Source organism: Dasypus novemcinctus, chromosome 11 (genome assembly GCF_030445035.2).
Source record: "Dasypus novemcinctus isolate mDasNov1 chromosome 11, mDasNov1.1.hap2, whole genome shotgun sequence".
In the NCBI taxonomy this organism is placed as follows: Eukaryota; Metazoa; Chordata; class Mammalia; order Cingulata; family Dasypodidae; genus Dasypus; species Dasypus novemcinctus.
Window position 1 is genome coordinate 17,600,706 of NC_080683.1, and position 17,927 is coordinate 17,618,632.

Here is a 17,927-nt window from a genome sequence, read left to right on the forward strand (position 1 = left end):
GTTTTGCCACTGACTTTCAGGGTAATTTTTGGTGAATTAAATCTTTATGTCCCAATTTCCTCATCTTTAAAAGAGGAATAACAGTATCTATCTCATAGAGATATTGTGAGGATTCAATAAAGCAGTATGGAAGTACTACAGAGAGTGGTCTGGCACACACTATGCTCTATACAAGCATTTGCTATTATCAGTGGTATTATTAAAGTATCTTTGAAATTAGGAATTTCTCTTCCCTTTTAGTAATGTTGCTTTCCTCCAGTTTCCTGAAAAACTTAAATGCACTAAGGAAATAACACTTCAAAGAATCCTGTATTAGTTAAGAGCCATCTACTAATAATTCTGATATTTACTTATTATCTCTCTTTAAAGGCAGGTTAAGGTGAAGATTAAACTAGAACATATTCTTTCACAGTTCATAACTCTAAAAATCTAAATAATGGCCAAATGATACCATTTCACATACATAACAATGCCCAGGTCTAGTTCAGCAATGGATAAAAAGGTTGTTGCTATTTGTCCAAAAAACTCCCAAGAGAAGCAGCAAACCTTACTGAAAAAATTATTAGTTCAGTTTTGGACATACTAAACTGCGTTTGAAATGCTCATGGAATACTTAATGAACATGTCCAGGAAGCAGTCAAGGGCAGAGCTAAGGTAGGAAGCTTACCCTCGGGAGAGTTCATCACACCCTGCTTTATACTACTGTGGAATTTTTCATATCCCATTTCACGGCAAGTAAGTATCTCCACACCATTCTCTCTTGCTAAAGTATATGCTACGTGAGAGTATTTAAGTACAGCCACATAAGGCTCAATAAATGTTGATTTTTAAAAATACAAAACTTACAGAACTAAACCCTTTAAAGAGTAAATTTTATTACGTGTTAAAAAAAACCCTGAATTTAAAAAAATGAAAAAAAGGTAAGGATTTTAAATTGATGAAATTTTCATTTAGAAGAATTCTTTTAAAATTTACCTAACAGGGAAGTGGCTGTGGTTCAATCAGTTGGGCTCTCGTCTACAGCATGGGAGGCCCTGGGTTCAGGTCCTGGGGCCTCCTGGTGAAGGCAGAGAGGCACCGGCCCACAAGAGCCACGGAGAGCTGACTCAGCAAGGTGATGCAACAAAAAGTGAGACAAGTAAAAACACAGAAAAGCACACACCAAATGGACAGAGAGAGCAGACAACAAGCAAGCCACAAGAGGGGTGTAATAAAAAAGTATATATACCTAACACATAAACAAAATTTTTTTTAAATTTTAATCTGATCACATTAGAATTACTGTGTTCAGGCCTATATATCTGAAAAAATACAACAGAACAAGTCAAGAAATACATAAATAATTAAAATAAGGAAAAGAGGGTCCAAAGAAGATTTCTTAGAGTGTATTTAAGTTAACATACTTAAGAAGCTTATTGAAATATTTTTGATAAGATTATAATTTCTACTTTATAGGCTTCTTGAGGTCAATAACTTAAAAATGAAAAGCTTCTAGACCATTCCAAGGTCATGTTATTCAAAGTGATGTAATAAAGATTATATAGCAAATACACTCAGTTATATACACTACATAAGGAATAGATGAATGTTAGCTCCTGGGGCGGCTTATACCACCAGAGCTGACCTCATTCCCAACCCACAATTGTTTGATGACTCATCCTTTTGCTGAAAATCTGTAGAAGCATTTTCTAAGGAATGCTTCACTGGTGGTATTTACCACCCAACCTTAAAATAATGGTAAATTTTAGTAAGACTTTCACAGTAGAACAGACTGGCTGTCAGTTCTACATTTAAAGACAAATCATGACAATTTCTTTTATGCTTGACAACTGACAGTACCAACCTTTCAGAGAAACTATTCCCTGGAAATGACACTACAAACTGTTACTTATTTAGAGGGCAGGAAGCCAAGAGAAAAAAACAGCTCATAAGTAGTGAATGGGTGGGAAAGAAAGTTGCAGAAGAGGACTGTAAGTACAGACTTAGAAGAATGTAAAAAAGCAGCAGTAAAGCAGAGATTCAGAGAATAAAATTCCTGCAACACGAAGTCACACAAAGGCTTAATAATGCACTTCCTCACGTGAAATAAGTATAAAAGCAAGGATCACATATATATTGATTCTAATTTTATGCAATCAAAACTCTGCAAATCTTATACTAATAGAAAATACTGATAAACTAAAAAGGATTCTCTCAATTCTGGCCCTATTAACTTGCACTATGAAGCAATTAATTCATAAGGAGTGGGGGAGAAACTTCAAACTATAAATGATGAATTTAACTATTAGGAGTGGCCTCTCTATGAGGTATGAAATGGAGTAAAATGTACATTTCTTCCAGAGCGGTAGCCAACAATAACTTTTGCTTTCTGAATCCAGCTTAAGCACATTAGTTGGGAAGATATTTGCAAAAGTATTTAATAAGAAAGTGCTGAATTTAGCTTTTTTTTCAATTTTCTTATTTAGTGTGCAGTCCATCAAATCACTCAGAACCTCTCCTAAGTATAAACAAATGACAAAAGGAAATATTACTCTACAGATTTCTTCTTAAGAGCTGTTTCTATACATCAGGAATCATCAAACATTTTCTGTAAAGGGTCCAATAGTAAATATTTTCTACAATGTAGCAATATGATCTCTGTCACAAATACTCAATTCTGCATGCAGCATGAAAGCAGCAATAGACAACAGGTAAATGAATGAGCATTATGTGGTCCAATAACACTTATTTACAAAAACAGGCAGAAGTCCATGGGTCCATAGCCATAGTTTGCTGTTCTCTGCTTTATATCATGTTTATTACTTTATTGTTTAAAGTATGTTCCTCAAACAACTATTAGATATATGCTCAAATATTAACAAACACATTGTTTTAAAAGTATCACAATATTTGAATAGGGTATCTGGGATTTGCTTTAAAATACTTCATAAAAAGGAAAAGTAGAGAATAGGGAGAAAGGTTAAATAAGATTCACAAATACGATTATTGTTAAAGTCGGATGGTGGATATGTGGGGTTCACTATACTATTCTCTACAATTTCGTGTTTGAAATTTTCAAAATTAAAAGTTTAAGAAAGACACAAAGTAAATCAGAGAATGAGTTCTTACAGAAAAATGAATTTCCTCACCTTACTGTAAACTCTTCAGAACATGCTTCGCATTTTTAAGACATCATTAACATAATACAACATAAAAGATTCTTAACATAATATGACTATAAAGAAAAAACTAGTCTACAAAACTCATAAAATTTTCCATAATTTAAAACACAAGCCAACTTCATATAGTTCATAAATAAGTTTAATTTATTCCCATCGTATCAACAAAAGGACTTACCAACTTTCTGTGTTTTAGAATACAATTATTTTATTTTATATTCTTATTAGAGAAGTTATAGGTTTACAGAAAATTCATGCATAAAATACAGAATACAATTAGTTTTATAAAAAATATATTATTTATGTTAACATGCAATGGGGCTTATGTTTTTTCCAAAGACTTAATAAGAAATTTTTCAATTGTTTTAATTTCTAAACCATATTAGTAGATATAACTCACTTAAACACTCTTTAGAGTCCTCAATAATTGAGAGTGTAGAGGGATTCTGAGACCAAAAAATTTGAGAAACTATGATCTCAATGTTATCAGGGTTGTTAAAGGTATGTTCACCAAACAACTGTTAGGTACATGTTCAAATTCATTTTACCTTTGAACAATAATCATCACGTAATGGAATCAATCCAGTATGAAGGTTTTCAATACACACACACAAGAAACAAATCTTTAGCCTTCAAAAGAAATGTTTTAAACTGCCTAAATAAGTCATGAATAATTTATCTATGGGAAAAGAAGGGTTCTAAACTGTTTCCTTCTCTTTTGAAAGATTCAGAAAATATAAGACACAAATGAAGGTGGGCAGAGCCTTAGGAAAGAAATCTCAAAAACTGTACATGCAACTTCTCAAAAATTAAGTAAAAGTGTTTTTAAATGTTCCAAGTTTTCACCCAATGTCCAGTGATTTCAATTTTCAACCAAAACTAAAAATTAATTTAAATTAGGCTCATACAATTACTATGACATTTGAGAAAAACTGACAACTTCTCTATGAAAACATTTCAACTACCCAAGAATATAATCAATCTCAAAATGTTCTAGCTCAAAAACTAAAATAGAAATAAAGGACCCCCTAACACATATTTGGGCATTTTTAACCCATTTGCCTCTTCTACATATGGCTATTTAAAAATGTTATTAATTCCAAATTAAGTTTTATAAATTTTGTATTTTCCATAGTCTTTTTTTAATAAGTTTAAAAGAGTATTAAGTGAGATGCAGAGACATACTTACATCATACTCTGTAATTCAAATGCAAAGCTTATAGACTTCCCTGTACTTCTTCCACTACTTGAAGTGGCAGTGGACATTGGGCTAGCTGCAGTATTATTCATCTAAACAGAAAAGAGAAATATAGCTTACAAAATATTTTTAATTATTAATAAATGCATGAAAGACAAGCAATTATAAACCACTTCAAAAAGTGTAGAACATCTAACATTTTTGATTGTCTTATGTAAATCTAATTTGCTCATAATTAATGTTCTTTATTAAAATGAAAAAGGTTGAAAAAACTGCTTAGTCAAGTAAGATGCCAAACAATTACTCACTTGACAGATAAACATTTCAGCAACTATTCTGCAATAAGTAACAGAAGAAAAATACTCATTGAAATATTTTAATAGAGCTCTGTGGTTTTCCAAATGTGTTTCAGGGAGCCCTACAGTTCACTGGTAATTCAGGGAGGTCACAATGGCCCTCAGGGACACACATCCCTAGTTTCATCCAGAACACCAGAACAACTCCAATCTTTCTATTTTATATATTGGGGTTCCAAGTATGATTTCATTTAAAGCAAAAGCTGTAAGATACAAAAATTTTAAACTACAGCATAATCTAATTCCCATTTGAACCAAATCCTAAAGTAAAAATACAAATTAATTTTAATCAGTAATTAGAAGCAAGCACTGTGATATTTTATAATCTTACAGTTAAATAATTCATTCAATTTAAAATGTGACATTTCATTTCCCAATAAAATCAAACTGATGAATAGTAGAAAACTAGTTGCCAATCCTAATGTATACCATTTTATTTAATCCATGTGGCAGTCCTATAAGCAAAAATCAGTCAAAATAACATCGAAACAAATTAATGAAAGCAGATAAAAGCCTAACTATTAAATAGTAAGAGTTCGAGAAATGTTAGTTATTCATATGTTCATGTAAACTTTGCAATACTATAATTTTCCTTAAAATAAAAATACTTTGCAATTTCTAAAAATGGATGTAACAGAACTAACATATGGCAAAATAAAGCAGTACAGAGAATTTTTATGGAAGTATATAAAACAATTAAGGGGGCAGGTTCTGCAGTCAGACTGCCTGGGTTTGAACACCAGTTTTGTTGCTTTATTAGAATCTTGAACAAGTTACTTAACAGCTATGCTTCAGTTTCCTGGTCTGTAAAATGGGATAAGAATCCCACTCTCTTAAGAGTTGTTGTGAGGATTAAAGGAACTAATTAATATGTATAAAGCTTTCAGAACAGTAGTTGGCGCACAGTAAGCACTCAATAAATGTTAGCTATTATTATTATAAACAGAAAATCCTTAAGAATTTTTCCTTACGTGATCTGCTAAAAGCTTTTATAGGATACATTTAGACTTCACACAAATTTAAATACTTTGAATATTTTCACTAAAGACCTCAATGCAACTGAACAAATATTAAGTTATTCCCTTATAAAATAAGTTCACTTTTCACTATTGACATCATTACTGCTACTAGTCACCAGAGCTCAAAATCTCAGTCATTATCTTTATAATTCCTTCTCCTGCACCCTATAATTTTAAGAAACCAAGTAAATTCTGCTTTATTTATGTTCTTACAACCTTCCCTACTTATACTACTGCTATGGTCCTCTGTGACTTATAACTCCACATTGCTGCCAAATGTATCTTTTTTAACAAATCCCGGTAATCTGTCTATAGCTGTAGGTAGTGGAGGCTGAAGTTAATACAGGGGAACATGAACCAGGATCACCCACCAAGATGGAAGGTCTGGTCCTTAATGGAAGAAGGTTGATAAAAACTACTACCGACCACTGCTTAAAAGTAGAACTTAAATGAAGCTTTTGAGAAGGCGACAGGATAGAGATCTAAGAAAAGCAGCAAGATATGTAATACACCAGTATCCCTCTTTGGCAGGAGCAACTACATGCCAACCTAAGCTCCAGTTCTAGTCCGAGGACCCTAACAGCTAGGTCAAAACCACTAGACAGACAGTGCATGAGCAAAAAGAAAGAGAAGGAAAAGGGGGAAAAGTCCCACTCAAATTGCGCCCGAAAACCAAAATTCTAAAACAAGGAACCTAATGCTAAGAAACACCATTGCGTTCTGTGAGCCTAAATTTGTCCTATTTTTTTTTACAAAGATTTTTGGAACAAGTATTTTTTTTCTACAAATGCTATGGGAATAGAAACATTACCATCTTAAAAAAAAAAAAAAATCACACTACCAGTCCAATACCACTGGAAAATAGACAGGAAACCAAGGACTTCCACAAACAGTCCTGCAGTGTCAAGACAAAATGTTAAAAAAAGAATCTGGATTTCTCAAGGATCACAGAAAATGCTTTCCCTGTTATCCCAAAAGAATACTAACAAAGGTATCCTAAAGAAAATGTTAAACTCAAAATATTATGTATTAACCCCAGTCTTCCAACGCAGTTTTGATTTGAAGACGCACGTCAGGTTTGACAGATGCCATTCTGTGGGGTTATCCTCTGGCCAAATGTCTTAAGACACTGGTGGAGCAATCTGCCCCTTTGTCATTTTGCAAATCCAGTCACTCTACTTTCTCTCTCTCTGAACAGGAGACATTTCAGAAAGGAAATTCGTATTAAAACCACAGCTTTCTTCTGTTGTCCTCCTAGTGCAAATGTTTTACATCAAGAGTATTTATTGTTGAGAGGAAAAAGGTCCTGATCCTAGTTTATTATAACCACGATCATCCTTTCACAGTCAAGATATTTAATTTTTAAATCAAATAGGTGAATAACATTTTTCTTGACATGATAAGCTGAAAGCTCATTAGACCTCTAAAATATTATTTCCCCTGCCTACATTTTGTTTGATGATTCAGATAACTAACTTCTTTAGACATTAACTTCTTTACACATCAAAGTCCTATCATTCCAGTGCTTTATTTCCTTTCTTCTAGACATTAAAAAAAAAAAGTTGGTCAAAAGCAGAAGCACTCAAGTCAATTTTCTCTAATAAATACAGTTAACATGGAACTGAAAACCTACTGTAATCTTCTCAATGGGTTAATGTCCTGCAGTTGTTTTAGCTTTCAATCCAAATGCAGCTGTTTGCCATATTTTACAAAATGAATTCAGATGTGCAGATTGGGACCTAGATTATTTCAACATGTCACAGTTTAAATGCGAACCTGTGGAATAAGTCCATTTCTGATTAATATTATTTAAAACTGATCATAAGCCAAAAAAATACTGTCATACTGTTCCAGAGAAGAAACTCTGACTTTTGTGCTGTAACATAAAAACAATGGGTTTCAATGATATAGCTTTTTCCCCAAAATACAATGCTACCTAAAAAAAAAAAAAAAAAATTTGGGAAATGGACTTGGCCCAGTGGTTAGGGCGTCCGTCTACCACATGGGAGGTCCGCAGTTCAAACCCCGCACCTCCTTGACCAGTGTGGAGCTGGCCCATGCGCAGTGCTGATGTGCGCAAGGAGTGCCCTGCCATGCAGGGGTGTCCCCGCGTAGGGGAGCCCCACGCGCCAGGAGTGCGCCCGTAAGGAGAGCCGCCCAGCGCGAAAGAAAGTGCAGCCTGCCCAGGAATGGCGCTGCACACACTTCCTGTGCCGACAACAGAAGCGGACAAAGAAACAAGACGCAGCAAATAGACACAGAGAACAGACAGACCACTGGGGGGGGGGGCCCATTAAATAAATAAATAAATCTTAAAAAAAAAATTTCTAATTGTGTTAAAGTTATGCCTCGCCAAAAGCTAACAAAAATGCAATAAACGTGTTTCTGGACTTCTATTTATATCTCATATTTTTAGTGACTAAATGACCAAAAAGAAATACTATGAAACATCCTTAAGCTTAAAAGACCTCAAAAAGTTGAGAAACATTACTAGTTATAGCACCCTCGAAACAACAACAAAACCTGGACTGTGAAATCAACCTACCCATTTATTAAATGGTAACACGATTTTTTAAGTTAATACCATAATTATAATACTATTGTTTCATCAATTGTGACAAAAATACCACACTAATGCATAATGTTACTAATAGGAAAAATTGTTGTGTGAGGGGGGTATCTGGGAACTCTGTACTTTCTGCATGATTTTCCTGTAAACCTACAACTGCTCTAATAAAATATATATATACACACAAGATACAAAACTCCAGTTATCCTTTTTCATTCTTCCAATTTTTAAACTACTAAGAATCAAGATATCTAAGATTATGTCCGAAAAAAGAAAATATCTAGGGAGACTTTTTTTAAAACTAGTAATATATATACCAAATATATTTTTAAAAGGAGTTTTATATTATTTCTTCTATTACATCACTACTGAGGATAACTAATTCAGCAGATCTATGTACTGATTCTGAGCATCTACAGTGTTTCAATTCTTACAATTCATAACCTGAAAATACCACATAATAAAAATATAAAACTTTTAAAATCAGAATATTTTCATTTTCACAAAACTCCAAAGGCAGAAAGCAAACATTATTAAAAAGTGTGATTAAAAAAAACTCAAATTACAATTCCTAAATTTCTCCTGCTGTGAAATATAATACCAAATGTCCATTGTTACTGAGAATGCCAAAAAATAATAATTAAATGCACAAAGTTTTAAAACATCTAAACTGCTTGAATAACAGATAATTAGAATATATTAATATATGTCCCATTTCAGTGGACTTTGGAAGATCTAAACTTTAAGTGTCTACTCAATCATCTGCTGAAGGATGAAACATAAATAATCCAAAGAACAGATGATTCACATATAATTTATATCTACTTTGAAATCAATAGCAATGTATCTGAAACTGCTGTTAATTGTATTGTTCATAACTAACTAAAACAAATCATTTTTATTAACTTATCATACACCAAATGCGTTCAGAGGAAATCAACTGCATCTGTCATAGTACTCCCTCCCTTATCGTCAGACTACTAATACCTTAAGGACAAGGAGACTTTTATCTGCAATTTTGGTACCCAACATTCTGCTATCATGGCTGAGGCACAGTAAATGTTGGCTAAATAGAATAAAGAATACAAAGATAAAAAAAAGCCACATCTCTGCCATTTAAGAGCTCACAGTCTAGTGCAATTAACAGACAGACCCAAAGGAATGAGTTTAGAGATTAGAGATAATGCACAGAATATTATGAAAAAAGAGGAGGAACATCACACCCAGCCAATTATTATGCGAAAACTGTACTGACATTTAAAATGTGTTACAATATGAAAATAAGCCATAAAAAAGAATAAACATCTGTGTATTAAAAAAAAAAAAAAACTCAGATAACTAAATGGCAAATTCAAATTGCCCATATCTTACTGGGTTACTTTTCAAGTGAAATAAATGCAAAAGTGAAAGTACTTTGAAACTTATGAAGCACCATATAAGAGCAACATATGATCTAAGGAAATATTCTGCCTTATCATTCACTGAGTGATTATTTTTCTTAAAAACTACAACAAGAAATCTTTTCTAATCAAAATCACAGTTTAATTCTATAATGTGGATAAGAAGCTATAGATTCTTTTATTCTTTGTATCAGGAGTACCTAATGATCAAAAAAAGTTATTAGCTATACTATAAATAGAAAGAGAACCACTGTTTTAATACAATTACAAAAGACTTCCTATTCATAGGCAGAAAATAAATTACACTATTTCCTGATATATTTCTCCCCACCAATTCTGGTTCCCTGTCCAACATCCCCAGCTCTATTAGAGAAACACTGATCCTCAGTCATGGAAGATGAAAATTTTCTTCTACCAAAGCAATTTCAAATCCTTATTTTTTACTATCACCTTAATCAATACCTTTTAAGCCCATCTCCTGGCTTTCTACTAATTCTATATACTACCTCCAGAGTACTCATCCTAAATACTTGTTACCTCTCTGCTTGGTTGCCTCCAATGAATCAACTCTGCCTAGAGAACAAACTATCTAAAAATCGGTCCCACCACTTAACCTTTCCAGCCTCTTTTTCTGTAACAGTCAAACAGAACACTCAGTATGTACCAAATCACTCCTGCTCTTTTGGACCTTAACCCCTCTAGTTCTTCCTACTTGCAAGATCTTTTGCCTCCTCTCCACCTAATACAAATCCTACCCGTCTAGAAGTACCCAACCTAAGAGCAATATCCCCAAGAAGCCTCACTAGATACAAAACCATAAGGAATACTTTTTCTAATGTCTTATTACTGCAGTTCCTTAATTATTTTGGTGTAACAGTAAACTAATTATTTTAAATGAATAATAAACCTTTGCCCCACACTCAATCCCTCTCTCTACAAATGACAGATGATGGCACCTCCTGCATCACAGAGAAATAAAAGGCCATTATTTAGTTAACTCCCTCTACTCTCCACTACCAGAGTCACAGTGTCCTCTCTTTATTCCCTCCTCTTATAATAAAGGTTACCCTCTTATTTAAAGCCAATGTTCTACCTGTGCTTTGGATTATTCATTCTTAACTAATTACTGAGCACTTACTATAGACTACACAGTGTTCTGAGAGTAAAGGATATAGCAGTGACTAATCCAGACAAAAAGAAATACATTACAATATAGAACACATGCATAGAAATATCTCATTTCAGGTAGTGGCAAGTCCTATGGGAAAAGAGTGAAACAAGATGATTTTAAATAGGTGGTAACATTTAATATAAAATCTTTGACAAAAGTCCAGGAGGGACCTCTGGAAGCGAGCTTCCAAGTAAAAAGAACAGCAAGTACAAAGATCCTGAGGCCAAGGTGGCTAGTGCAAAGTGAGCAAAAGAGACAAGCAGAAAATAAGACCTGAGAGGAAGCAAGAGGCCTGATTGCATATGGCCTTGTAGGTCCTAGGAGGTTAAATTTTAGTTGAGTATGAGGCTATTAAAATATTTTCAAAAGGGAGGTGTTCTGAAATGCTTAGGTTTAAAAACAAATACCTTCATCTGTTTTGACAAGCAAGGATAATGATAAGCAAGCAAGGAGACTAGTTAGGAAGTAAGGAAAATGACTAGACAAGAGAGGACAGTCATTTGAATTAGTGCAACAAGTAATGATGAGACGTAGTCAGATTTCTAAAATACATTTTGAAGGTAGAGCTGACTTATAGGTGGATTAGACATGGGATGGGGAAAAGAACAGTTAAGGATGACTGAAATTTGAGTCCTGAGCAATCGGTTAAATGACGGAGCCATTTACTGAGATCAGGAAAACTGGGTAGAAAAAGAAAAATGAGTATAGTTTGGGCCATGCTAACTAACTATGAGACATCTACTAGACATTCAAGTGGAGATGAATTTTGGCAGGAGCTTTAGGACATCAGATGTCATAAGGAAAATATGTGAAATAAAAGTCAGGATCATAGGGTTCTTCTTAAAAAGGATCATTAATATAGTAGAATCTTTTAATAAGGATTAACTAATCCCTCAAACTGTTTCTCTATATTTCAACAACAATTTCTGACTGCTTCACAGGGATATTATGAAGAATACAGTACCTACCACATAATGGCCACTCAAAAAATATACCTGAATTTAAAAAAATATTAAAGCACCTGATAAACCATGGAAATTAGAGAGAAAGAGAGAGAGATACATATAAACTGTATGTTTACATATTCTATTTGGCAATTAATTTTTCAACTTGTAAACACAGGAGCCCAGTGGCAGACTGCTCAGAAACACATGAAGTTCAATACTATTTTTTTCTTTTTTAGGCTCATTTTAATGAAGATCTCTATTTCATATGTTTTTGTATCCAATATTCTTAAAGAAATAATGAATTTTTCAAAAAGCTTTACTCTTTGCAAAAATGGTCCCCAAGGTACAATGCAAATAGTCCTACCACATAAAAGTCAGAAACCAGAATACAGTTACAAGGGGCTGGGGTGTAGTAGGAAATGGGGAGTTAATTCAAAACATACAAAAGTTTTGATAATGTACAGTGGTGATGGCATTACAACATTGTGACTGTATTTAACACTAGTGAATTATCTGAATATGCTTAAAAGAGGAAATTTTAAGCAGTACATATGTTGCTAGAAAATTTCACCAAAAAAAAAAAAACTAGAAGACTGTATAACACAGTGAACTGTTCTGTAAACAATGGACTATCATTAAAAGTACAATAATAATATTGTCTCATCAACTGTAGTACCAAGTATACCAAACTAATGCAAAATGTTGCAAATGGGGACAGATATATAAGAACTCTGTACTTTTTGCATGACAGTTCTGCAAACTTACAACTTCTCTAATTATGTACTAAATATATATATATATATATATATATATATATATTAGGTAAATAGGTAGATAGGTAGATAGAAAGACAGAGTAATTCCTACCAGGTCATCCATAGCATCCTAACTATGACAAAAAGGCAAGCTTTCTTTTCCAACATTAAAACACTATTGTTTTAATACAAAATATATATACAGTTAAGTGACTTAATGGTCATTTATAAATTTTCATATATGTGCAAAATCAATTTCACTCCTAAAAATAAGAGTTAAAAGTATATGACAAAGACAAAAAAAAAAAAAGAAGGATGCAGGACTGAATGCCCTCCCAGGTCCCTTAAAAATAAAGGTTCTATTCCAGTCTAAATTCACATTCCAGGAATGTTAAATCTTATGAGAATTCCATATTAAATATAAACAATTCAATAAAAATATCAGCTATGGTTAAAACAGTTCTAAGGATTAAAAACAAAAATGAATGGGAAATTCACTGTAGGAATATGAAAAATTGATGACTTTGTATAAACATTCAGAGTTTTTAAGTCTTTCACCTGTGTTATCTCACACTTTTCACAATCGCCCTATAAAGCAAGTATTTCCCCTCTACAAATAAGGAAAGTAGAGTAAAAATACTGGCTATAAGGTCACAAATCAAAGACATTTGATCTCAGATACCTGATAATCTGAAATATTCAGTCCTTATAGTTATATACCAAAATTCACCAATCCTCTCACATTTTAGTGCTTAGTGGAATTACTAAAGAGCTGTACACACAGCAGTCAGGGGACTTGTGCTATCATTCAGTTACCTTGGAGACTGATGATTTTAAGCTTTAAATTCATTAATTCTTTTTAAAAGAAAATCTTAGGCAGACAGATAAACAACTAAATCAGACAAAAGTATAACTAAGTAAGCTGGCAGGAGGGTGTCCAAACACATCCGAACAGGCTTCAAAACTACAGCTGGAAAATCACTAACTTCATCCAAATCCCTCATTTTTCAGGTGAGTAACTGAAGTCCAGAGGGGTTTCTTGAACAATATACCCAAGGACACATCACTATTTAGTGAAACAGCTGGGACTAAAACTGAGGTCCCCTGACTCCTGGTCCAGAGTTCTTTCTACTACCACGAGGAACATACAAATAAAAGTTTATCATAATCAACTTATAAGACCTCCAAAATGTGTTTGTCATAGTCAATTTTGTTATGAAACATCTACCTATGCTGAACCATAGTGCAGAAGTAAAAGCTGGGGCTCTGGAGTTCAAATACAGTCTCTAACACTTATATGTGACCTTAGGCAAGTCACATCACCTTCCTGCCTCATTCCCTTCATGTTTAAAATGAAGAATATAAAAATTGCTCTCATAGGCTACACAAAATAATGTATGTAAAGCACTTAGGACAGTGCCTTGTACATAGAAAGCACTCAGTTCATGTTAGTATTGATGACGATTACAAATCCAACTGAAGGTATAACTTTTTGAAAATAGATAACGAAGGATTGTATTAAATATGCTTTATATTATCAAAGAAAGAATGGTATGATTAGTAGTCTTTTAAAGACTTACAAATTATACAAATAAAAGCGACATATACAGGATTCATGCATAAAATCTCTACAGCATGTATAATAGAAGTATAGCAAGATTTTTAAATGATATATTTGTATAGTATTTTACAGTTTGTAAAGTGCATCTACATAATTTAAATGTACCATCCTTTAATGTCAGTGAATAACATTTTTTCAGCACTTAATACACACTATATGCCAGATAGTATGCTATTTTCATATTCACTATCTTATATCTTATTACCATGAACTTATATCCATGAACTATCAGATATTACCAAGTACAGTAGCATAAGCGGAAAAAAAAACAACAGATCATTTCCTGATAATTAAGATCCACATCAGTATCATGTTAAATGAGAAAGACATGTTTGGATAACTAAATGAAATACTGTATTTAGCTAAGTGGATGGAACAGATCGAGACCCCAAGGAAATGTTGGTTCTCCTTTGGCATTAGTATGGAGTTGTCATCCATACAGAATATATCTTAGCAAGACCATTCAAGCACCATTACTATGACTTAAAATACATTCACCAGAGAACTGTCTTCAATAATGGTGCCTATTATACTCTAGTTATATTGTCTTACAAACTAAAATATACAAGAGTATTTTGCAGATTTAGGGCCAGTCTTTACTGGAGATGGTAGATAGACAAGATGAGACAAAACTACTTAAAGTATGAAAATGATTATAAAACAACACAATTTATAAATGTAATTCTCATTTGTTGCCCACCAACAATTCTGTGAGAAGGTGAGATGAGGTTAGGTACTAATTCCATTGGAGTAGTGAGGAAATTGAGACTCAGAAAAGGCAAAGCCTTAACCAAAATCACAAAAAAAAATACGTCAGAAAAGAACAAAATCTAGGTTTCAGAATTAGTTTTAAGAGTTCTTTACACTTAACCAAAGTTAGGCCATGCTAGTCAAATCAGAAGATTGAGTATGGTTGAAAATAACACCTATTTTATTTAATGATGAGGTTGAACAGTGAAATCAGAAATATGCTTTATTAACACTTGCTTGAAAAGCAAAACAGATCCATGTAATTCAAAGAAAGTATCTTATGAATTATCTATCAACAAATTTCAGGCTTATCTCTCTTTAAAAGCTGATTGTCAAAAACCACAAAACTACTTCTAAAATAGTACAATGCCCAAAGGTTGCTATATCATTTATCAAATTGCTTTATTATACAAAAAATTAAAATGAAAGAAAAAGCACCATCTTTCAAATGGAAAAAACCTAGGGATAAAAAAGCTTAAGAGTTTTCACTGAAAACTAATCAAAAAATAAAAGATGGTGGAAACCCATGATCACAATTCACTATAATAACGATTAAAGAAAACCAGTTAGTGTTGTTCTTGCTTCCCAACTGCATAACCTAGGAATCAAAAGAATGTTTTGCTTTAATTTGTCAAGCTGTAAATATGTACGAAAAGACCCAGGCCTTAACTAAGTATTTGAATGAAGACTTTATTTGAATATAATTATCACTCCATGAGGTGGTAAATGTTGCGCACCTTGGCTAGACTTAAACTCAACCAAATCAAGAACTGGAAGGGATCTCAAAGTAGCCTAGATTGTACACCTATGCTGTGCAATGGGTAGCCACTAGTCACATGTGGCTAGATAAATTTTAATTAAAATTAAGTTCCTCTCTTACATTAGCCATATTTCAAATGCTCATGAGCTATATGTAGCTAGCAGCCACCATACTGGACAGCACAGATAGTAGAACATTCCCTTACGGTAGAAAATTCTATTGGAAAGTGCTGCTTTAGGGGTAGGCACACTTTGTATATTTCCAGAGACAAGAAGTTTGCAGTAGCACAACGAAGTGCATTCTATTTTCGCAAAGAAAGATCAGAAAATGTTCCTCATATTCCATCAAATCCAGCCTCTCTGGAACAGTCACCAGAAATTTCACCAGTTTTGTCCTCAATTCGGTCTCCACGTAAATCTTTGCAGAGCTAATTTAATCCCTTTCCAAGGTTCTGCCCTCACATATATTAAGACCAAGGTCTCTACTCCCAGACAAATAAATACACACTTGATTTTTTCAAGGGCAATGCTTTAAAGCACCTGTCACCATCATAGAGATATGCTAATTTGTTCACGTATACAATAATCACGTATGTCCAGGATCGTCAGAGTGTCAGATACAGTATTCCACTGTCCGAACAAGTTCACTCTCACTTATCAGACCAAGTATTCTGATTTTTCAATCCAGAAAATAAAGTCAGTCATTCTGTACATATTGGCCTGGCCCTGCTGTAAATGTAACATGTATTATAGCATGCAATCCTCACAGTTCTCAGCTAGGCTACTACGGTTCCCATTTTACAGATCTGAACACCGAGCTAAAGGCACGCTAAATAATTTCCCCAGGGTCACAGATGTGGGCTCAATCAGTCGACTACAATAGTCGATCTTTTCCCATTTTTTGGATGTCACACTTCTATAACGATACCTAGCTCTTCTTCCATCCTGCCCCTAAAGCATCCATTTTCTTCTTTAATACCCTTCCCGCTCCCCTGTCCTCCCCCCTCCCAAAAAAAAAACACTACCTAGAAGACATATGTTGCTGAACACACCCCAGCAACACCAGCTCCGACTCGCCGCCCGGCTCCCCTCGCCCCACGCCCACCCGCCCACAGGGAGGAGTCAGGAGTCGGCGCCACACGCCGCTTGACCTGCGCGCAGCGCCCTGCGGGTGCCTCACACAGCCGCCTTCCCTTGAGCCCTCCAGCTTAAATGCCAAAGGCTCCCGGGCGGCCACTCTCCGGTCGGGACCAGGACGTGGCCCGCCCGCTTAAGGGCGGATGGGGAGATAGGGGGACCCAGAGACTCGGGGCTCTCGGCGCTGCACCCCTTCCGGTTCCCTGACCTCTCCCTCGCCCATTTCCCGCACCGCCCCCCACGCCCCCTACAACCTCTGCTTTAAGAACACTTGTAGGCACGGCTGCGGGTCCCGCGTGGAGAATGTGGGGGCAGAGAAGGTGCGGTTTCTGCTGCTGCGGCCGAGACACGCTAGGAAAGGGTTGGAATGGGGAAAGAGAGTGTTGAAAGAGAAAAGGTGACTCGGCTCCAAGAGTGGGGGGAGCAAGATGGCGAGAGCCGGGGAGAAGGAGGACGTAGCAACTTAGCCGACCCCACCACGAGAACCGCCAGCGCCAGCGCATGCGTGCTTGGCCAGGCGGCGCGCGCTCTCCCTTTTCTTAGCGCAGGCTACTTCCGCCACGGTCGCTGAGGGCGGGGCGTCCTGGGGCCGCCTAGGCGGCCGCGTTTCCGCAGTGAGGGTGCGCGGCTGTCGGATGTAGAGGGGGTACGCCGAAGTACGCGGCGGACTTTAGAGCGGGGCCCGTCGGAGGAGAGGGTGGATGAGCTGGGAAGTGAAAGCTGTGCTAGCTTTGAATTCTTTAGGAACGGAGCTCAGAACGCTAGAAATTAAGGAATTCGGTAACTGACTTTGAAAGCGTGTGTTCAACACCAGGACGGAGATTGGTCGATGAACGCATCTCTTCAGGAATTGTGGTGGATAAGGATCTTAGCCGAATTGTACGTGTAGAAGGGTGGGGGAAAATGGAGGGATCGAACTGACCGGCTCCGCGTCTGATGAATCAAAGAGCCAGCGTGGAAATTGAACTCCTTCTGGAAGGGAGAAACACCACTCCCTCTACTGACCTTTGCACACCCAAATCCTCACCCCGTCCCTACACAAAATCATTTGAGAGGCCTTGGACGAATAGTCAGCAATTTTTTTCCCC

General features: G+C 35.4%; 1 protein-coding gene across 7 annotated transcripts in view; it reads right to left on the bottom strand.

Annotated features, from left to right (window-relative positions):
• Positions 1-17,363, bottom strand: part of SUPT3H (SPT3 homolog, SAGA and STAGA complex component) — a 571,256-nt gene extending 553,893 nt beyond the window's left edge. For 5 of the 7 annotated variants that reach the window (XM_023587587.3, XM_004454205.5, XM_058306818.2 and 2 more), the window contains exons 1-2: positions 17,094-17,363; positions 4,348-4,448 (exon numbers count right to left, since the gene is read on the bottom strand). In XM_023587587.3, coding sequence (XP_023443355.2) covers positions 4,348-4,448; positions 17,094-17,342 — 350 coding nt within the window. In that variant the 5' untranslated portion in view covers positions 17,343-17,363. Of the gene's footprint in view, positions 1-4,347; positions 4,449-16,727; positions 17,004-17,093 lie in introns of those variants that run through there. The other 2 variants (XM_071218477.1, XM_071218476.1) reach the window with 2 other exon arrangements.
• Positions 17,364-17,927: the final 564 nt, after the last annotated feature.